This window comes from Phocoena sinus, chromosome 7 (genome assembly GCF_008692025.1).
Source record: "Phocoena sinus isolate mPhoSin1 chromosome 7, mPhoSin1.pri, whole genome shotgun sequence".
NCBI classification, from domain to species: domain Eukaryota; kingdom Metazoa; phylum Chordata; class Mammalia; order Artiodactyla; family Phocoenidae; genus Phocoena; species Phocoena sinus.
In genome coordinates, this window is record NC_045769.1 from 46,243,747 (window position 1) to 46,267,105 (window position 23,359).

The 23,359-nt window shown below is 33.1% G+C and overlaps 1 protein-coding gene across 6 annotated transcripts in view; it reads right to left on the minus strand.

Moving 5' to 3' along the window:
* The window catches only part of GULP1 (GULP PTB domain containing engulfment adaptor 1), a 272,148-nt gene that overhangs the window by 35,460 nt on the left and 213,329 nt on the right, over positions 1 to 23,359 (minus strand). For all 6 annotated transcript variants that reach the window (XM_032637493.1, XM_032637496.1, XM_032637492.1 and 3 more), the window contains exons 5-7: positions 20,154 to 20,225; positions 14,183 to 14,281; positions 9,170 to 9,307 (exon numbers count right to left, since the gene is read on the minus strand). In XM_032637493.1, the coding sequence (XP_032493384.1) occupies positions 9,170 to 9,307; positions 14,183 to 14,281; positions 20,154 to 20,225 (309 nt within the window). The remainder of the gene's footprint in view (positions 1 to 9,169; positions 9,308 to 14,182; positions 14,282 to 20,153; positions 20,226 to 23,359) is intronic.

Sequence of the window (23,359 nt, forward strand, 5' to 3'; positions counted from 1 at the left end):
AATGGATAAAGAAGATGTGGCACATATATACAAAGGATTAATCTCCAAAATATATAAACAGCTCAGCAGCTCAATATTAAGAGAAACAATCCAATCCAAAAATGGGCAGAAGACCTAAATAGACATTTCTCCAAAGAAGACGTACAGATGGCCAAGAAGCACATGAAAAGCTGCTCAACATCACTAATTATTAGAGAAATGCAAATCAAAACTACAATGAGGTATCATCTCACACCAGTTAGAATGGGCATCATCAGAAAATCTACAAACAACAAATGCTGGAGAGGGTGTGGAGAAAAGGGAACCCTCTTGCACTGTTTGTGGGAATGTAAATTGATACAGCCACTATGGAGAACAGTATGGAGGTTCCTTAAAAAGCTAAAAGAATTACTATATGATCCAGCAATCCCACTACTGGGCATATACCCAGAGAAAACCATAATTCAAAGAGACACATGCACCCCCAATGTTCATTGCAGCACTATTTACAATAGCCAGGTCATGGAAGCAAGCTAAATGCCCATCAACAGACGAATGGATAAAGAAGTTGTGCTACATATATACAATGGAATATTACTCAGCCATAAAAAGGAATGAAATTGGGTCACTTGTTGAGACGTGGATGGACTTAGAGACTGTCATACAGAGTGAAGTAAGTCAGAAAGAGAAAAACAAATATCGTATATTAACGCATGTATGTGCAACCTAGAAAAATGGTACAGATGAACCGGTTTATAGGGCAGAAGTTGAGACACAGATGTAGAGAACAAAAGTATGGACACCAAGGGGGGAAAGCCGCCGGAGGGTGGGCAAGGTGGTGTGCTGAATTGGGTGATTGGGATTGACATGTATACACTGATGTGTGTAAAATTGATGACTAATAAGAACCTGCTGTATAAAAAAATAAATAAAATTAAATTTAAAAAAAGATACTATACTCTGTTGTTGCTTGGGATAATCTAACATGTCAATTAGATCAAAGTGGTGGATATTATTTTTTCATTTTTTGTAAGTTTATTTTTTTCAATTTCCTCTGTCAATTGCTGAGAATGGCATTAACATCTATGACTATGGGTGTCAATTTGTGTTTTTCTACCTGTAATTGTTAGATTTTCTCCTTCATTTCTTAAAAATCAGTGTTATTAAATTAAACACAGTGGTCCTTTAATCTTTGTGGGCTTTATCTCAATGTCTGGTAATATTCCTTGCCTTGGAGTCACCTTTTTGTTATGAGTATAGCCACACCAACTTTCTCACACTTATTGCTTGCATGGCATATGTTTTTTCAATCTTTTGTTTTTTACCTATATTTGTCTTTATATTTAAAGTGTGTGTTTTCTAGAGACCAAACAGTTGGACAGTTTTAAAATTGCTGCCTGATAATCTCAGCCTTTGATTGGTATATTTTTACATTTATGTTGTTTTTTATTTTCTATTTGGTCCACCTGCTTTTATGTTGCTGTTCTTTCCCTGCCTTCTTTAAATTTCATTTAAAAAATTATTTTCCATTACATTTTCTTTATAGGCTTTTAGCTATACACATTTGAATTACTTTTAGTGGATTGCTCTAGTGATTACAATATGCATCCTTAAGTTACCAGAGTCCACTTAGAGTTAATATGGTATCATTTCACATAAATAATAACACCCTTGAAATAGTGTAAGTCTATTAAGTCCAATAGTATACATCCTTTGTGCTATTACTGTCATTTGTTAACATCATGATACAAGGCTACAATTTTTGCTTTAACCAGTTCTGTTTTAAAGAATGGATATTTAGTCACAATTTTTCCAGTGCTTTTTTTTCTTTATCCTTTTTTGCACATCTGAACTTCCTTTTTGTGTCATTTCCCTTTGGGTTAAAGAACTTCCTTTAGCATACCTTGAAGCACAGTTCTGCTAGTAATAAATCACTCCAGTTTCAGTTATCTCAAAATATTTTGACTTAAATTTTGAGCCTTCAATGGGTGTAAAATTCTGTTATGACATCTCTTTACTTTATGCATGTTAAAGGTATTGTTATATTCTCCTCTGGCCTCTACTGATACTAATGAAAAGTCAGCTGCCATTCATACTACCTTTTTATCTGTATGTAAAGATATGTCTTTTTAAAAATTTTCTGGATGATTTCAAGATCCATTAATTCCCTCAATCATTCTCTTGCTCTCTCTTTCTCTCTCCAACTCTCTTATAGATAGTCTGTGATACAATTACAGGTAGTTTTCTTTATAATTTATTCAGCTTGAAGTTTGTCATGTTTCTCAAATCTGTAAATTGACAATTTTCACCACATTTGGGAATTCTTCAGACAGTACTTTTTTTCTTTCTTACCTTCTATCTCCTGTCTTCTTGTGATTTTTGTTTCACATATGTTAGAACTCTATTTTGTCCACAGGTGATTATGGCTCTGTTATTCAATACTATTATTATTATTTATATTCTCTGTTTGTTTGATTGGATAATTTCTCTCATCTATCTTCCAGATTACTGACCATTTTTTCTGCCATCCTAAATCTGATGTTAAGCTTATTTTTTTTCTTTTCAGCTATTCTACCTAACCATTTAATTATTTTTTATATTTGCTATTTCTATGCTGAAATTTTCATGTTTACTTATTACTACCTTCTTTTCCTTTAATTCCCTGAATATATGTATATTCCATGTTAAAGTCTTTGACCATTACAGATAAATTTAAAGTTTCCTTTAGCTCTTTAACTTTAATCTTGGTCCCCTCTAGTCTTCATGGAGGTAACAACTATAAGTTGTTTATCATTCTGGAGGTTATGGGTTTTATATATATTTACATATATGTATATATTTACATATGCTTTAAGGATAATAATACTAAAGTTTGATTATGGGAGCAACCTGTAAGTCTAAATTTCCTCATTATATATTAAATTCAGTTATATCAGTTATATTCATTTTACCAATAATAATATTAAATATTAATCATATTAACTTTGTAAGAAACAATGTTCTATATTAGAAAATAATTATTTATTGCCATAAACATGTAATATAAGCTATTAAAATTCATCTAAAATCATATCCACAAATCTATGACAGAAATGACATACTCTAATGGTTTTTCACTGGCTGTTTAGAACAAAAACATTTTGGTTATATATGAGACAGATAGCAAAAAAAAAAAAAAATCCCCAATCCTACTAAGTTAAAGAAGTTTCCTTCTTTTCCTATTTTTCTGAGATTTTTTAACCATGAACGGGGATTGATTATTTTCAAATATTTTTTAAAACATTGATAGGATCATATACTTTTCTTCTTTAGCCTGTTAATATGGTTAATTATATTGTTGGATTTTTTGTGTTGAATAAAACTTCCATCCCAGGAACAAACTCTACTTGGTCTTGGTGTAGAATTCTTTTATATATTGCTAAATTATATTTAATATTGTGTTAGAAAATTTTGCATCTATATTTCTGAGGGATATTGGTCTGTAGTTTCCTTTTTTTGCACTATCTTTACTTGGTTTGGGTGTATGGAAAATAATAGTTTCATAAAATGAATTTGGGGAATTCTCTCACCTCTTCTATTTTCTGGAATAGCTTGTGTTGAACAATGTTAACTCCTCTTTCAACATTTTATGGATTCTTCCAGTGAAACTATCTAGGACTGGAGATTTCTCTTTTAATAAGTGTGAAATTATAAATTCAATTTCCTTTATAGTTACAGGGCTATTCAAATTATCTAATATTGGGTGGTATGTGGTAGTTGATTATAGCACCCTCATTATTTTTTGATACCTGGAGGGTCTTCAGTGAAATCCCTGTTTCATGCCAGATATTGATAACTTGTGTCTTTTTTTTTCTTCTTTTACTTTGCCAATCTTTTTTTACTTTGCCAATCTTAACTGAAATATTGTTACTTTTATGATCTTTTAAAAAAACAGCTCTTTGTTTCACCTATTTTCTCTATTGTTTTTGTTTTCAACTTCATTAATTTTCTTCTCTTATCTTTCTTATTTTCTTCCTTTTGCCTACTTTAATTTGATAAGTGCTTGAGCTGGAAGCTTAGTTTATTAATTTGAAACTTTCTGCTTTCAAATATTTTAACTTAGTTGTTAAAATTTCTCTCTCAAAACTGTTTTAGCTGAGTCACATAAATGCTGATATGTTCTATTTCATTTCTATATAGTTCACACATTTAAAGTTTTTCTTCTTAAAGATTCCTCTTTAACATATGGAATGTTTACAAATGTGCTGTCCTTTTTGACATATGGAAAAACAAAACTTCCAAGTTTTTGAAGACTTTCCTGTTATCTTTCTGTTATTAATTTTTAGGTCGATTTCTTTGTTGTCAGAGAACCCATGCTTTATAATTTCAACTCTTAAACTTTTGAGGTTTGCTTTGTAGCCCAGGATATGGTCTATTTTGGTACATGTTCCTTTGGCACTGGAAAACAATATGCATTCTGCTGTTATTGAATGAAGTTCTCTTTAGTTGCTAATTAGATTCCATTGGTTGCTGATGTTGTTGAGTTCTATATTCTTGATGATTTCCTGTCTAGTTGTTCTATTAATTTTAAGAAAAGTGGTGGTGAAGGCTCCAACTATAATTATGTATTTGTCTATTTACCCCATATTTCTTTTCAGTTCTATCAGTTTTTGTTTCATTTATTTTGCAGCTCTGTGATATGATCATGTAAATTTAGGATTGTTATTCTTCTTGGTGGTATGACCCTTTTATCATTAAATAACGTCCTTCTTTGTCTCTGATAATTTTCTTTACTTTGAAGTGTACTTTATCTGATATTAATACACTTACTTGTGCTTTCTTAGAATAATTTTTGCATGATACATCTTTTTTCATCATTTTATTTTTAACCTTCTTATATCACCTGTATCATTATACTTGCAGCAAGTTTCTTGAAGACAACATATATCTGGGTTTTTTTAAATCTACTCTAGCAATCTCTTTTAATTAGTATACTTAGACCACTTACATTTAATGTTATTTTTGATATATTAGAGGTTAAATTTCCATTTAATTTTTTTCTTTTCTGTTATTTCTATTTTTTCTCTTTCTCTTTTCTTTTTACTGAATTTCTATGGGTTTTAAAAACATTTTTATAATAAAATTTTGATTTACCCATAGTATTTTAAAATGTATCCCATTTTATAACTTTTTTAGTGGTTGCTCTGGAATTCACATTATATTTATACAACTTATCACAGTCTACTAATGCTGTCATTTTTCCAGTTCAAGAGAGGTGTAGAAACCTTACCTCCCTTTACATCCCTTCAACTTTCCCTGTTTATAATTGCCTTACATATTTTCTGTATATTCATTTAGAATCATATCAGAAAGTATTTTTTGCTTCTACTGTCAATCATAATTTAGAAAACTAAAGATTTACCCATATGCTTGCTTATCCTGTTCTTTTTTCCTTCCTCATGTTCCAAGATGCCTTCTTTTATTGTTTAGAGAACTTCCTTTAGCCATTCACTTAGGGTAGATCTGGGAGTGACAAATAATCTTAGTTTTCCTTTGTTTGATAAGTTTTTGATTTCTCTTTAATTTCTGAAGTATATGTTTTTTTCTGGATATAAAATTCTGGTTTGACAGCACTCTTTTTTTTTTGCACTCAAAAAAATACTGTGCTACTTCCTTCTCACCTTCATGGTTTCTAATAAGGAATACACTGTCATTTGAATTGATGTTTCTGCTATAGGTAAGGACTAGTTTATCTCTTGCTGCTTTCAAGGTTTTTCTGTCTTTAGTTTTCAGAAGTTTGATTATGTATGATGTGACTTGGTGTGGAATTAGTTGGGTTTATCCTGTTTGGAGTTCATTCAGTTTCTTGAATCTATAGGTTTATGTCTTTTGCCAAATTTGGGAAGTTTGCAACTATTATTTCTTCATGTGTTTTTTTCAAGGCTACCTTTTTTTCTCTCTCTTTCCAGGACTCTGATGACACATGAATGTTAAATATTTTGTTATAGTCCCACAGGTCCCTGAATTTCTTTTTTGTTTTTTGCTTTTGTATTGTTTTGTGTGTATGCCCGTGTGCACATGTGCGTGTGCATACATATGTGTATGCTTATTATCTCTGTGTTGTTCAGATTGGGCATTTTCTATTTTTTGATCTTCTAGGTTGCTGATTCTTTCTTCTGTCCTCTCCCTTCTGAGCCCATATATTGCATTTTTTATTTGACTATCGTATTTTTCTGCCCTAATATTCTCAGTTGGGTTTTCTTTATATCTTCAATTTCTTTGCTTTGATTTTCTATTTCTTTGGTAATATTTTCTACTTTTTGTCTCAAGTGTGATTGTAATGGTTTATTTTATTATTTTTATGTTGGCTGGTTTTGTTACCAGTTACCAGACAAAAATTTTGCCTGGTAACTAGTATCTCTCTCATCTCAGTGTTGAGATCTATTGGTCATCTTTTTTCATTTAGTTTATGTTCCAATTCTTGATATGATGAGTTATTTTCAATTGAACCCTGGATATTTTAGATATTATGAGATGCTGGAAATTATTTAAACTTTGTGTTTGGGTGGCTCTCTCTGACACGGTTCCAGTAGGGGAATGGGAATGGGAGAGCATTGCCTCATTACTGCCTGGTGGGGATAGAAGCTTAGCTTCCTTACTTGGCTTCTCTTCATTACTGCTTAGCAGGGCTGGGTACTCTAGCTCCCCACATTATCCTCATTGTCATCATGGAGGGAGACTCATTAACACAACATGTTAACAAAGTAGTGAACTCCAGTCTCATGGCATGCTAAGAGGGGCTTCATCTATCTTGAAACTCTCAACAATTTCATGGAAGTACTGAAAGGATAAAATATAATGAATATATAAGACAAGGCCCCTGGAACAGGTCACAGTTTGGGAGTAAGATAGCATGACTGGATAAATGTTACAATGGCAATTCAAGGTATTAAATCTCAATCCTGATTCTGTTATCTCCTAGCTTTGTAACTTTGGGAAAGTCACTCAACTTCTCAAGCTTTGGTTTCTTAAAATAAGAGGAAGAGTTGTGTTAATCGGGCCATAATTTATTTTCCTGTTTTAATTTTCAATAACTAGGAAATGAGAATTAGAGAGGATGGCATTTCAAAATTCTGCATACATATAAAATCAATATTATGAATATAGACATTGTTATAATTAGAGCAAATAAAACTTTGAGGCGAAAATGATATAATGAAACTTTGAGGAAACATGTCCTCTTTAAGCTAATGAAAGTGATGCCAACTTATAGTTGGAGAGATATCTTGGATCCTTGCTTTTCAAAGCTCAGACTTCCATCTACCTGCAGCAGAATCACTTGGTGGACTTGTTAAATGTAGATTTCCTGAGTTCCAGCACGAATCAATATGAACTTATTTTTTGTAGTGGGAACCAATGAGCTGTATTGTAAAGGGTCCTCCATTATGCACACTAATGGTTGTGAGCCACTGCTGTAGGCTTCAAGAAAATATTTTCAACCTTCAAGAAAAAAGAAAGCTAATATGGTATATCCAGAGAGGAATAATGGGTCAAGGAACTGAAATTCTGGAAATCAGTTACAAACAATTATGATCAGGGAGTAACAGAGTTTATACTTTGAAATCAATAAAAGTACGTGGGAATTCTAGCAAGCTTATATTTTAAATAATCATGTAATAAATTTGGAGATCAAAGAAAGATAAAACATGTGACATAAGGTTATAAGAAGACTAGTATTTATAATGGACTTGGGTTATGAATATTTCAAAGGGCCCCAAGGAAGTTTATTCCCATGTGTAAGACAATAAAGAAGGGCAACTGAATTTACTGTTTGTCATAAGTGGTAAAAGGTTATAATATCTTACACATAGAAGATATTCAATAAGTATCAACCTTAATCTTCTCAATCACAGAGAAAACATTTGCAAGCAATTATGGTTAAGAAGCATTTGGGACATTAAATATAATGCATTCATTCGATAGGATACATTTCAAAAACAACTTTTTAATTTCATATAAAATGCCATATTGTTCACATAATATTGTCTTATATGGATAAGCATATTTTTCTGATGAGATGTTTCATAATATTCATCAAATTCTCAAAACATGTTATGATGCGGAGTAGCTTAGCACATTAGTTTGCCTGTTTAAAGAACTACAGTTTAAAAGATACAGATAATAACTTGCTCTATCTTTTGTAAATTTGTCCACATAGTCTTTTCTTTAAAGAAAAAATTCATTGAGCATCTATTGTTCACCTGACGCAGGAGTTACATGGACAAATAAAAGTATTTGTTTTTAAGAAGCTCACGTACTGAAACCAGAGAAATAAATTATATAATAGTGATAATATCAGTCCCTGCTATTTTTGCCAGTATGAAAAATGAGCAAATAAATAAATTAAGTTTCTTTCTGTCTAAGGCAATCATGTTGTTGAGGTTAGATGTTCTTCCTCAATTAAAGCTATCAAAGGCTACAATGTGTGCTTGGAATTCACATCTTATGCTTTATAACAGGACCTCGGACTAGGTTATGATTAGCATTAGCTTATGCTTGTAGTCAAGACATTGGGTTTTCCTTAAGATTCCAGATGATTAAAGAACTGTTAGTGAACTTAACTTTGGAATTCTCTAATTGTTCTTACTTGCTAAGAACCTTAGATTACATTCTCAAGCTCATACACAGGCACACACACACACCCATACAATTCTACCACCTTTCATTATATTAAGTTTTCTGAATAATGAAAATCAAGAACCAGATTTTCAAAGTATTGGAGACTTTTTTGAGAAGCCATACACATTTCATTTCCTGGAGTTTAAAATATTTATTTTCATCAGATCCATCACATTCCAGAAAAAAAAAAGATAAATACTTTGGTCGCAATTACTCTTTTGCATTATATGCATATTACTAAATCGTATTTGAGTTTAAAATTTCAAATAAATCAAGTGATTATAAGACAAATGTATAACATAAGCATGACATTCTAAGAAAAGAAATTTGCATGAAAGCTTGTGCCCATGAACATGAGGATTTAGTTAAGGATGAAATCCTGAAGCATATTCTCATGACAGGATGAATCTATTAGTGTAGTTAAGTATTTGCAGACCTTATTCATTTCCAAATACTTTACTAATGTCAGAAACAAGATAATTCCTGGCTTGTAGAGCAGAACAAACCACCCTAAAACATCTGGCATACTTACACACTTTTCACTGTCAAATACATAGCACAAATGTTTATTTGACTCAGAATCTTTGCATATGAAAGTGAATATCCTCTTGTCAGTTTTATCATCTGCACAAAATGATATTCTGTGAAGCTGGCAATTGTGTTGAACTTCCTGTGAACACAGATGAAAATAAACGTAGTTGAAGAGATTTTTTTTTCCATTTTCTGCTATACCAGCTGTGCCAATAACATACAACTTATGAAACATCATCTGTCATTCCTTGATTTTATAATTACATACACTTCAAACTTAAACAAACACATAATGAGATAAACCTCCTGAGTCAGGATTAAACTAAGATAGTCATTTCAATAGCACTTAGAAAAACAGAAGGGAAAAGAGGATCAGAGGTTCTTGGGCTTTCTGAGCTACAGGGGATTCAGAGACCATTACTTTAAATTGTGCGATTTTAGTTAGGAGGATATTGAGGTCTAGAGAGATTAAGATGCTTCCACAAGGTTACAGAATTAGCAGAACCCTTTTTAACCAGAATACTTTTCATTTTATCTTACTGCTACAAACATTACAGTTTAAAACATAACTTCATTTGTACACAATTTCATATGAAACATACTACATATTACATGTCTTCATGGTAACTCATACACTCTTGAAACTCTTCTGTCTAAGGAAATCATCCTTGCAACTTCTGTAATGTTTTCCATTGGAGCAATGAATGAAGAAGATCTAGACATCCAGCTTCTAAATTGCTGAATCAACCTTGTTAATCAGTAGAAAGATAAATACTGCATATATATATATATATATATATATACACACACACACACACACACACACACACACATCATATACTGCAACTATAGCATCCGTCACTACATCCTTCCAAGTTCAGGGTTTGACGTGCCAGCTTGCTGAGATTTTCTCTATCACTCTGATTCACATTACTGCCCTTCAGACCGAAAATGAGTACATATAACAAGTTAAACAAGTAAATGCTAAGAGAATTTGTCTACAGGCTGCATTCTTGACTGCATACAAAACAAATGGTAAGTCATCAAAGGGTTGTTTGCAAGCATGAAAATTAAAATGAAGCTGTATACTGTATGATTGTAAACAGCTTACTAAGGCTTCTGATGAAGTCACCTTTCCTCTCTTGTGGTTAGTGCTGAGATGGACACTGACCACGTTTGTCTGAGACTATCCTTCTCCTACACTTTGCCTGATTGACCAGTCTTTTTCTCACTGGCATATCTTTGTTTTATTATTAATACAGTCAAACGATGGCCTTCAGCTGTACTGTAGCTCCCAAATACTGACAGCAAGTCTACGCCAGTTTACTAACTGTATAATCATGTTAAACATAAAAAGGACATATCATTGCTATACAATATAGAAAAATGATTCATTTTTTTCCGTTTATAGGAGAAATTGCAAGTATTTAACATGAAAACACATCATTTGCACAGCTGGTGGTGAAACCTATGCAGTTCCTCATTCACTCACCAACCAATGTGATCATAGAAAGCCTTTGGTTATGACAGTTGGGAATCATCTTAAGTTTTGTTTAGACTGGCAAGAGGTACCTTTCTACAAAAGAAGACCAGGGTGCTGAAACTTATAATTTTATTACTTTTGTGAATTTTTGTTGTTGTGATACATCTTTATGATACAGTACTGATTTCTGGTGAGACAGGATAAAGAGACTCAGGAATACAATTAAGCACAGTGAGAACACAATTATCCTTTAACACTGACGATATATTATTGGAGTTGGAACAAAACATAAGTAAATCCCCAATTCACCTATACCACCTTTTTCCAGTAATGCAAAATCTCCATTTGGAGGACAAGTGAGAAAAGCAAAAGAGGAAAAGACACAGGAAGAAAGATATTGGAGTCAACTGAGATTGCTTTTCACTTCCATTTTCATCCATCCAAATGGTATAGAAAAATGGTCTATTTTCTATCAAGTCCATTTGGTTAAGAATAAATTTTAAATATATAAATATATTTACTATATAAATGTATAGCAAACATGTATGTTTTACTATAAATAAATTTATCTTAGGACCATCATATTTAATTATTTTTTTCCTAAATTACAGCTTATACCCAAAATAAAATATATGATAGATTATTTCTGATTCACTCACATCTCCTCAAATAGTGATTCCTAAATGCATATCTGTGAACAGGCTGTATCAGAGTCACCTGGGGAGGTTTTCTTGTTTTTTATATTATAGATACTAAGTCTTGTTCTGTAGATTCTGAATCTGAAAGGCCTGGGTGGTCTCCAGCAAGTGGCATTCTCAGGAGCCTCCTAGGGGCACTAATGCCCAGAAGAGCTGGTAATCCCTTTTTTAGATTACCTATATGTTTTTATGGATTCAAAAAATTGTATATTCTATAATAGGTAAAGAGTCAGACACTCTATATTCACATGTGATATATGAGTAAAGGGTCAGTTGCTGTCTATCCATATGTAATATAATAGAATTTATAAGACATTTCAAAGATTTTAAAACTCCAAGATCACTCTTCAAGTCTGGCAGGGATGAAAATAGAGATGTTTCTTTCTGGTTAAAAGTTTGGAAAACTTACTTTTTTGGGAAAAAATTAAATTGGGTCTCTTTAAAATTAGCTATTAGATATAGGAAATTGAGACTTTGGGACAGGGAAGAAAAGCATTGGTGTTATTGATTTGGGTAAGAAATACCATGAACAAAAGTCAGTTGGCTAATCACAGAGTTGAATCCCAACTCACTGATGTTTTGTAAGTGGGGTTTAGGTTGGGAGAGGCATAGAGATTTGACAGTACAAGTTTAGGGAACATAATGATATGGTTGACAGGTTGAAAACAGGAAACTCATTATTATGGGAGTCTTATTATGTGGGCTCCATAATCACAAACGGGTAACATTTGCTACATATGCATTTCCCATGATCTGCTTCTTTGTGTCTTTTTAAATACACGCACACACACACACACCACATACTAAATCAGTGTTAGTCATCTTGCAGTATCTTTAAGTCTCTATATTTTGTGATTTGTAAAGATATGCCATTTTTAAACTGTTGATTCTAAACACTAATGACGTTCTCTTTATATACTGCATTTAATCATATTTGTATTTTCTAAATACTTAAATTTTGTTATTAATTAATGAACAATTTGAAGCATTCTAAATGTTCAATAATAGAATGGTTTAGTAGATTATAATTTATAGATTATGGTATTGGTGAAATTTTTATAGCTTAGGATATATTATGGGTAGACTTGAATCAAAACAAACAAGAACACATGTAGATGATACATAAAGTGTATTATCAGCCTTACATATTTCAAGGTGTGCTTTGACAAGTCCTAAAATTCATGTAAACGATTGAATTAATTACACAGACATACATTCCAAAAGGGATCTATATGGTTTAGAAGAAATAAACAGGAACATGGTCTACAAATGACTTGTTCTACCTGGACATTTGCCACTACATATCCACTTAGTTTAAAAAAGGAAATACAGTACAAGGATTGTTTTTCTTTTTAATTGCATATAAGACTACACTTTGGTTGCTACATTTTTGACTACATTGTCACTCTATAACTTACTGCTTCCTTAGCCTACTGTTCTTTTGTAACTACCATCTGCCTAATGAGTTAATCTGAGCCATAATTTCAACTGCCTTGTTTCCCAGCAAACCGTATATATATTCATGAGCTTGAATAGACCAGACCTCCCACTATCCTTTCATCACTTCTTTTGTCTGCTTTCAGCCACCTCAGCAATAGTTACTTTGGGATAACCATAACAAAAGTGGTCTCCAATTCTTTGTTTTTATTTAATATTGAGTGTGGAGAATAGAAGGAAATTAGAACAGTTGAGGGAGGTCTTAGATTCTTGGCTTGAGAGGTTTGAAAGAATGTAATTGTTCTTTATTTTGGAATTGAACAATAACTGTGGGTGCATCCATGCCATTGTCCAGTTGTCCTAAAACATATTATAAATGCAAAATTTCCATGGCAATTCTGATTCTGTAGGCTAAGATAGTATGTGGGACTTATTTTTGCAAATGTCTCAGTTATTTTTGATGCAATTTAGGTGAAAACAATTACATCCACAGTAAGTACATATTAATAAATGTGAATCTAGAATAGATTATATTTTCCAATTTTTTTCCATTGGATCTGTAGGGGGTAAAGCTCTCAAATACAAGAACCTTAAGTTTACACTGTGTTATGGGCTGAATTTTGTCCCGACCAAATTTATATGTTGAAGCCTTAACTCCCCATACCTTAGAATGTGACTGGGTTTGGAGATAAGGCTTGAAAGAGGTGATTAAGTTAAAATAAGGTCATTAGGGTCAACCCTCATCCAATCTGACTGGTGTCCTTAGAAGAGGAAATAAGACATACAAAGAGACAGGAGTATGCGTGCACAGACAACCATGTGAAGAGGCAGCAAGAGGGCAGCCATTTGCAAGCTAAGGAGAGAAGACTCGGAGGAAACCAAGCCTGCTGCTGTCAGCTTAATCTCAGATTTCCAGCCTCCAGAACTGTGAGAAATAAATTTCTATTGTTTGAGCCACCAGGACTGTGGTATTTTATTATGGCAGCCTTAGTAAACTAATACACACTGATTATGTCTACAGGCAATAACAGTCGGTCCAGGACATTTTAATAAACAGCATACAGCTTTTGTCTTCTTTCATACTCAGTGAACCACACTTACATGCATCTCATTCAAGCTTATGAAGAAAAATTCCTAAATACAAGACCAAATACCGTTGAATACACTTTTAATATAAATTTTTATATCCCAAACATAGGCTGCAGAACAAACCGCTCAGAAAGCAATTCCAAATGTTGTTTCTTCCCCTATAAATCCTATAGAGTTTTAAATTGCAGTTAACTGAGAACTCAACAGTTTCAACTGGTAAAACATTTTAAAATACTCATTAAACTAGGAGCATAATTTCAATTAATTCAAGAGTAGAGTGCTTCCGATGTTTAAAAATGAGCCTTACCTTTGTTTTGGGTTCTAGAATTTTTACTCCATAAATTGATATTTGCAACTCAACTTTAGGAATTTTCTGGCCTTCAGATTTCTTGATATGTCTTGCAAACTACAAATGAAAATTTATTCAAAACTGTAATTCTGTTTCTATAGAAAATGAACACATATATTTGGAGCTCATATTCAGTGTTGAAATTTCATTAAATAAATTATTGCCCATTATAAAGTATTTTTATAAACTCCACATGGCCCCCAAATATTTAGAAATCAAACTGAAGCTAAGGATTGAAGTAATTATCCCAGATAAAACACTCAGAACGGACTTCCTGGTGGCGCATTGGTTAAGAGTCCGCCTGCCGATGCAGGGGACACAAGTTCGAGCCCTGGTCCAGGAAGATCCCACATGCTGCGGAGCGGCTGGGCCCGTGAGCCATGGCCGCTAAGCCTGCGCGTCCGGAGCCTGTGCTCCACAACGGGAGAGGCCACAACAGTGAGAGGCCCGCGTACCGCAAAAAGGAAACAAACAAACAAAAAAATACACTCAGAACTAGACTCAGTCTAGAAGTATTGAAATGTCCTGGCTTTATCTGGCAATGTTATTCTTTCCCTACTTTCCTTCTCTCCTCCCCCCGCCCCCTTTCTTTTCAAGAAATAGAAGAGAACTATTGAAAAAAATTGTATTTATTACCCCTCTTGTAGGGGTTCAAGAAGTTATTTCCTAGTATAACATTTTGTTAGCATATGGATCACCCTAACTCGATTCAAAACAGAGTATCTGTAAGGCAAGATGGGGTTTCAGTCCTCTTTTGTGTGTCATATTTATATGCATTGTGTATTTCTTTCTAATGTGAATACACATGGTATAGTTCAGTCCCAGAGCAGAGAGTGTTTAAAGGCCTCTTTCTCTTTTCATGATTTTGCACTGCCATGGAGAATAACATAATGAATGCATATAAGAATGCCTTCAAATGTCTGCCTTGATATCCAGGGAGGGGGTTATAGGGGAAGGGTTCCATTTGCTTTATTTCATTTTGGGTGGTATAATTTTTTAGTTTGCTATCTGTCCTGTTCTATAAATACAGGCAGCTTTTTTCTCGGTATTCAGCAGTCTTACATTCTGCACATAAATGTGACTAATTCATGCCAGAGAATTTTCTTTTTTGTCTTTAAGAAACTTGTTTTGCTTCAGTGCAGACCTTTAAAAACTATCCCAGCTCTCTTCCAAAGAAAGTGGATTAATTTGTTTCTCTTCCCTTCATAATCTTCTTCTTGTATTGGTATAATCAAAGCAATTTGGGGGTTTTCACATATGGAGGCTGACAAAATAAATCAGCTGCTTTCCATCTATGTGAACACGTCTGAACAAAGCCAATCCCATGGCTGGCCGCAGAAGCAGTCTAAGCTGGCTTCCTGGGTGCTGCTCTTTTCCAGAAACAGAAAATGAGCAATAGCTTTTGAAGCCTTTTCCACATCTGGACACAACCTCTCCTGTGACCTCTTTTAGTTTCCAAAAAGTCCGTCACAAAACAACCACTAACATTAAACTTATCTGTTATGTCTTTTCTGCCAGAAAAAAAAAGGAAAAAATGAAAAAGGGGAGGAAGTAGTGGCTACAAGTAGAATAAACAAAGAGGGGAGCAAGGAGGGAGAGAGGGGAAACAAGAGAACGAGACAAAGAAAAAGAAAAATATACATAAAATAGCTGATCTATGGCTTATGAAACCTTTTCTTCTGCTTCATATCAAGATGAAATAATTGTGCTCCAAGAAGGTTCAGAGATCATCCAATCCCATCCTCCCATTTCAAAGATGAGAAAAGTAAGTCTCAGAGAAGTCAGTCACCTTGGTCATAAAATGGATCTGTAGCAATCAGGCCTAGAACCTAGTTTTGCTATCTACTAATAACTCTTTTCTTTTGCCCAGCACATTTTCTGAATTAGAGAAAAAAAACCTTCCAGTTCTATTTTCATGTTTATCAAGGTTGATACTGGTTATTGGCCTTGACTGTTGCACAAATGTTGCAAAACATTTAAGCCGAAGGTTATATTTGTTCAATCTATACTATTTTAAACAAAGTTTAATATTCTCCTTCCTGCTTGGTTTTTGTTTTGGTTTTTTTTTAGTTTGAGATGACTATATTCTATCTACAGTCTCCATGATTTCTCTAGGTCTCTTTTCCTACTCGTAGACCTCTCAACTGTGTTCCACAATACATCTAATTTACATTTTGGAGACACATTCATGCTCACATTGTATTCTTTTCTCTCCCTATTTACTACTTGAATGTTAATGCTTGAAAAGCCTTTCTGCAAATTTTTTTTTCCATTTTTGCTTCAGTAAATTTATTTCTTGGTCATCTAGATAGAGTGATCTACCAGTAAAACTTGAATATAATAATCTAATAAGAATATTCAAAGGGAGTAAAGCCTAAGAATTCTGGAGGATATCTGGATGCAACAAATGAATAAACAAAAACAAGCCTTTATCACCACAAAATGATGGGGAAGGGTAAAGTATTACTTGAGATAAATAAAGTACTTAGTTAAATATATGCCACTTGTAAGTAGAACAGCTAAAGAAATTTTAAAGGGAGCACTACTGAGTTTCAATATCATCATCACACAATTTCTATCCATTTCTCAAGGACTTAAAAAGTGAAATCTAACTATATTATTAATGGAATATACATTAGGCAATAAAAATTAATGAATTAATTCAAATTCTTTTTGTGGTTCTTATAAATTGTTGATTTAATTAAACATTTTCCTGATAACTCTTACAGGGATACCAGCTATGTATGTACGTTTATAATTAAAATAATCTTTAAGTATTTCATTAATTAAATAACTGGTTATGAAGACAAAAACAGAGTGTTATGCTACTCAGAGAGAGTGAGGTCAAGTGGAGAAACTGCTGGGCCTAGATTTAACAGAACTTTTCAGTAATTTCCAAGGCCACATAGCTTGAGGTAGCTTCATGTAATTTTGTTAGCTCTGCTGCGGTGAGGGGTCTGTCCTCTAAAACTGGGGTCCAGGAATGCTGCTCCCTGGTTATCTTCCAGAGAAATCAAGAAGTTTTGGGTCTACATACCAATATTCATCCACATGTAAATATCACAAGCAGATTGTTGATGAAATATATTGAGCCCTCTGACATTTGTACTAGTTGTATTAAAACTAAATAAATCTCTATTAAAAATAAAATTCCTTACAATAACAATGATATTAAATATCTAGAAGTCAAAAGAGTTTTTTAATTATCACTTTTTGAAAAATTTGGAATTTTCTTAAATTGTAGAATAAAACATGATTAAGAGATAGAAATTGTTGAACATGATTGAGAAATAGAAAATATGCTGTTTTGATATAGAATTTCTGAAAGTAAACACTTATAAAAATTATAATATTTAAGAAAACTTTATGAACTATAAATTCTCCACAAAATGACAGAAAAATAGTACCCAATAAAATAAATCAAAGTTTTAAAATTTTTCTTGAAAAATTATTAGGCATCATTAAACACAGAAGCATAAAAAAATACACTATTGAAAATCTTGTAAGTTTTCTATCATCTTGTATTAGTCATAAATTTTGAATTCTTCTTTAATGTCAGAAGTCAATATATTAATATTGCAAACTTTTGAAAAATTATTAAATAGAAATGAAATGTTACCTTATGTGGCAAATAAAATATAATACTGAACTATAGTGGATAAAAAAGTAATCAGAATACATATGTTTAAGAAAAGTACGCAGGATATTAAAATGGGGGATGTGTACACAAAACAGGGTTAATAAGCAAATTTCTTTCTTTTTTTTTTTTTTTTAGTAGAGCCATAGCACCATCTTCTGGTCATCTCTACATGACAACAGAATTACACAGGAGCGAGGGTCTAAGTTCTTAAAATAAATGTAAATATTCTTGTATACTCTTGAGTTGTAGCATCTGCCCTTTGATACAAAGAAACAAACAAAAAAATTTAGAAGTAAATAAAAAACATTGTTTTATTTATTTTCATTAGTTCATGAATCATTACCCTTAGATATACTTTCCTGATCTACAAAATTTTTACAATCAATAGAGTAAAGATTGCTTATTAGATTAAGTATTCGGGAAGATACTTGAAAGACAAAAGCTATTATCAACTGAGTATACATTTTTAAACTATACTTCATGATTTTTATCTTATTGTAAACCACATTCCTTTATTAACAGAGTACATTTCCAAATAGGAAACTACGTAAGAACTGAAAATAAAGTTTCACAAGAATACATTAAAAACTAGCCATTTTTTAGAAAGCATTTCATCTCAAATATCTCTTTGTTACCTAGTCATTACGTAATTGAATCTTTTTGGGTTTGGATTTGGGTTCACTGAATAAAGAACCTCCTAGGTATAAAGAAACATTAAGTGTAAATATCATCATTCTTTTATAAAACATCCTGATTGTAGTGAAGTTGGATTCATACCCAGAGTGTGCAACATTCTGAACATTTAAATAGAAACTTATTCTAAATGTTGTCCATAAATTGTAAGACTCTTAAAATTCTCTATTAGTGCTTAAAAGTATTTGCCAAACAAGCACAAGTATAAATTACTGCCTAATGAGTAGTTAAAAGAAATGGTTGGCGGGTCCCCTTTTTCTCCAAATGGGAGTGAGATCATCTTAGGACCTTTTAGTATATTTCTTTAAAAATACGTAAAATATAAAATACATAAAATATTTTAAAATACAAAAAAATTAAGAAAAGTCAGGTAAAATAAATGGATTAAAATATTACCTTTTATTTCTTTACCCAGAAAGCAAGCCAACTCACTTCAATTTTTTTCTCAATTTAAACATTCAGTAGATTCCACCTGATATGACATTCTCAAAGCAAAGTAATACTTTTTAATGTCTATGATTTTGCCTGGAACAGAGGCCTACCTCTCCTATGGAATAATTGGATGAACTCTAAATAGTCAGAAAAGGGTTGTTTCTAAAAAAATTTTGAGAACCATAGAGAATAACAATAAAGTATGTTAACAAAATAGTGCTATGTTAAATTTTCTTTTTTTTTTTTTTTTTGCGGTACGCGGGCTTCTCACTGTTGTGGCCTCTCCCACTGCGGAGCACAGGTTCCGGACGTGCAGGCTCAGCGGCCATGGCTCACGGGCCCAGCCACTCCGCAGCACGTGGGATGTTCCCGGACCGGGGCACGAACCCGTGTCCCCTGAATCGGCAGGCGGACTCTCAACCACTGCGCCACCAGGGAAGCCCTTAAATTTTCTTAATGAGATAAACATGAGAATTCTGTTGAAGGAGTTTTTCAAATCTTAGTATCTCAGAGGGAAGGATGTCTTTTGGGATGGGATGCAATTAGAAAAACATGTGAGGGATGAATGGCAGCTTACATAAGATTTTCTCAGGAAACTTGCTGATTCTTAGTATGTAGAGTTGCTTAGTGTCCTTTTCTGCTCTTACTCTCACCAGTTCCCCAGGTCTGCTCATAGATATGGCCAGATCCTCATGGATTTGTCCATTAGGACGTCTTTAACATATAGTGTCACAGCAAAATGCGGCTTTGTAATTAAGTCTAATTCTATACTTTCAACTGGTGGATATGATATTCTAACTTTTAGAGACAGTTGTTCTGCCATTATTAGTCTTTGAGTTAGGGCACAAGTCCACATTGCAAAGTAAAGGCAAGCTACAGAATGTCAACACATAAAATATTGCCGTTACATTTTTTTTGTTGAGTATGAAAAATTATACCTTAGAAAAATACAAAGAGTGTTCCACACCCAGAAAAATAATCGTGTGTACCTAGTTATTACTAAATATGTTTCCTTGATCTAGTGATATTCATTCAACAGACCATTTTTACCAGGGTGAAGCCATAGCTGCCACAGAGCTATTCATGCTTTGAATTTTCACCAGTCTACTGATGACTGATGATAAATTCAATACACTAGACACTTATCTGGAGGGCTTGCCCTACCTTTAGCTTCCTTACAGCATCTCTCACAACTTCTGTTCCTTTGGGCTGCTCCACTTCTGTGCTGCCAAGAAACTGAAAATGGTCACTTGTGAGACAGGCTTTACTATATCATATGTAAGTCATGTTGAAATATATCATGGAATAATAGAATGATGTGATAGTAATTCAAGTCCAAATCCTAAATAGAAGTTACTAATTTATATGAAAATATAAATACATTACTTAATCATATACAATTCCTATTATTCAAGGTTTTTTTAAAACATACTTTTCCTAAATACTTGAAGATTTGTACTGGAAAGAAAATTAAAGACATTTCATTGGGCCCAGAGAAATAAAGTTGAACTCAAATTTAAAATACAATAACAATTAAAAATTATCTGAAAATTTAAAGCATATAATTTTTATGTTGTCAATAGTATATTTTGAGATATTAATGTGGTTTAATACAGTTTATAATGTCAAATCAACATCTTTCTTTGTTTTCCAATTAGCACACTTGTACAGCATGTAAAATTTTTAAATACACACTTTTTTTAATACCCAGTATACAACATTCATCAAAGCCATAAGCTAAAGTACATTCAAAATTTTTTTTAAAAAAAGCTCTACAATTTTACTAAGAGTTAAAATATCCCTGGAGGTTTTTAGTTAAAACCTGACCTATCCCCCCCAAAAAGAAAACGTTTCATAATAATTACGACATTGTAATAAAATCTCTATCTTGGAGAGATATAATACCTCTTAAACAGAAGTCCAATGTCATGAAATGTCCAAGACCAATTAGAATTGACATGTGGATATTTTATTCTACAGATTATTTCTATATAAATAGCAAATAATCATTAAATTCATTAGGTATATATAATTTTCCAAAGACTTTTTTTCCTGTCACATACTATCACTCATCATAACACCAGGGTGGGATAAGAATTCATCACTTCTTATATAAATAGACATATGCATGAGTATGTATGTATATATACTTTACATCAAATAATTAAGTAGAACATTTTTCATGTGTTAACTCACAGAATAAAAGGGAGCAAAATAGTAATGTCAGGGTATCTTTTAAAATCACATTTAATTCATTCTTTTTTTAAAAAAAATTATTGGAGTATAGTTTATTTACAGTCAGCTAGTAACACAACTATAGCTGTGTTAGTTTTAGGTGTACAGCAAATTGAATCAGTTATATACATACATATATCCACTTTTTTTTTTTTTTAGATTCTTTTCCCATATAGGCCATTACAGAGTATTGAGTAGTTCCCTGTGCTATACAGCAGGTTCTTATTAGTTATCTATTTTATATACAGCAGTATTATCTATACTGACATATATATATGTCAATCCCAATCTCCCAATTTATCCCTCTCTTTCATTCTTGAAAAAACTAACAATAACAACTAAAGAAATGAGAGTTTTGTTTTCAAAATGGGCTCTGTGTATTACCTGTATGAGAATTACCTAGGGAGCAGGTTAAAACATAACAATGTAGATTTCTCAATCTAATAAGGGTAGGGCTAAGGAATTATATTTCTAAAACCATCACAAGTGATTTCTTGTACTAAAATCTAAGGAACAGACTTAGAAAATAGTAACAGCTGAGGAGAAGAGTAGAAGGTAGATAGAAAAGGTGAGCTGAAAATATAGGAGAGGGGCTTCCCTGGTGGCGCAGTGGTTGAGAGTCCACCTGCCGATGCACGGGACACGGGTTCGTGCCCCGGTCTGGGAAGATCACACATGACACGGAGCGGCTGGGCCCGTGAGCCATGGCCGCTGAGCCTGCGCGTCCAGAGCCTGTGCTCCACAACGGGAGAGGCCACAACAGTGAGAGGCCCGAGTACCGAAAAAAAAAAAAAAAAAAAATATATATATATATATATATATAGGAGATAACTGCTGATCCCGTTTCTAATAAGCTCATGGAGCGAACGTGAAGCTCAGAAGCATTAAGGCAAAAAAGTTTCAGTTTTCAGATTCTACAAGTACAACAGTTTCTTTTTCTAATATATTCAAACTATGCCAAACAACTGCAACTTGGTCTAGATGTAATATCATTAGGCACTAGGTTTGTCCCTCTGTGACCTCAAATTGGTTGACCACATCTGCAAAAAAAGACCAAAATTAATGGAGAAATTCTCAGCTAAAAAGGAACTGAAAACCTGCTACTAAGATATGTGAGACAGCCAAATTGATTCCTGACACCAATGGACCCATCACATTTCTTCTGTTTCAGGACAGTGTATTCAACTTTGGCTTCATGATACAATAACTTGGGAGCTTTAAACTTAGACCAATGCCTGGGACTCTGATTTAATTAGCTGGGGCGGAGCCAGGGCGTCTGCATTTTAAAGCTCCCCAGGTGATTTTAACGTGCCATCAGATTTGAAAAGCACTGTTTTAGATCGTGCAGAAAGAGTAAAGGGTTCAAGTGACAGGAGGGGAGCAAACACAGTAGAAGCTATTTAGTTCTGAGTAAATCCATGGGGTAAACTCTTCTCAACATCTCTGAAATTATCACTGAGAGATTCCCCATTAGTGGTGGTCTAGTGTTAGCAGAACAGGAAGGTAAAAGCAGACTACATTGCTAAGTGATTACTGAACTATAAGAAGGAAGCGTCTGATGTGTCGATAACAGACTGTAAGAGTTGCTAGAAATATTTATGGAAAATATTCGTACTTCGGCAGTAATGTCATGAGTCATAGTGGTTATATGTAAATAGGCCCATATGGGAAAATTATGGAAGAACTCCAAGTACATTCTAAATGAATCAACCTCTTGCAGTGCTCCAGGAACATTTTAATATGTTTCTTTCACGTTGGCTTTAATTAAACCATCTGAGTAATGAAACACAGGGAGAAGCCTTGAATGATTGTGGGAACTAAGCTTTAAAGATTTCCAATATGAAGCTTGCCGTTTAACCCTTTTTTTCTATGTAATGTTGGATGAACTGAATGGAAATAATTTTAAAACTGAAAAGCAGATTATTCCTTATAATAGTTCCTGTATTTTTAAGTTATAAAAGTCATGATACTTAGATTAAATAGTTCACATTTGTGTGCATTCCATGTCTATATAAAATATTTATAAGATCCTTGAATATGATGCAGCATGCTAGAATAAACTCTAGGCTTAGAATCTGAAGATACTGAAAGGTCACTTAGTCTCTACCTTATTTGATTCTTGAAAAATAAGGATA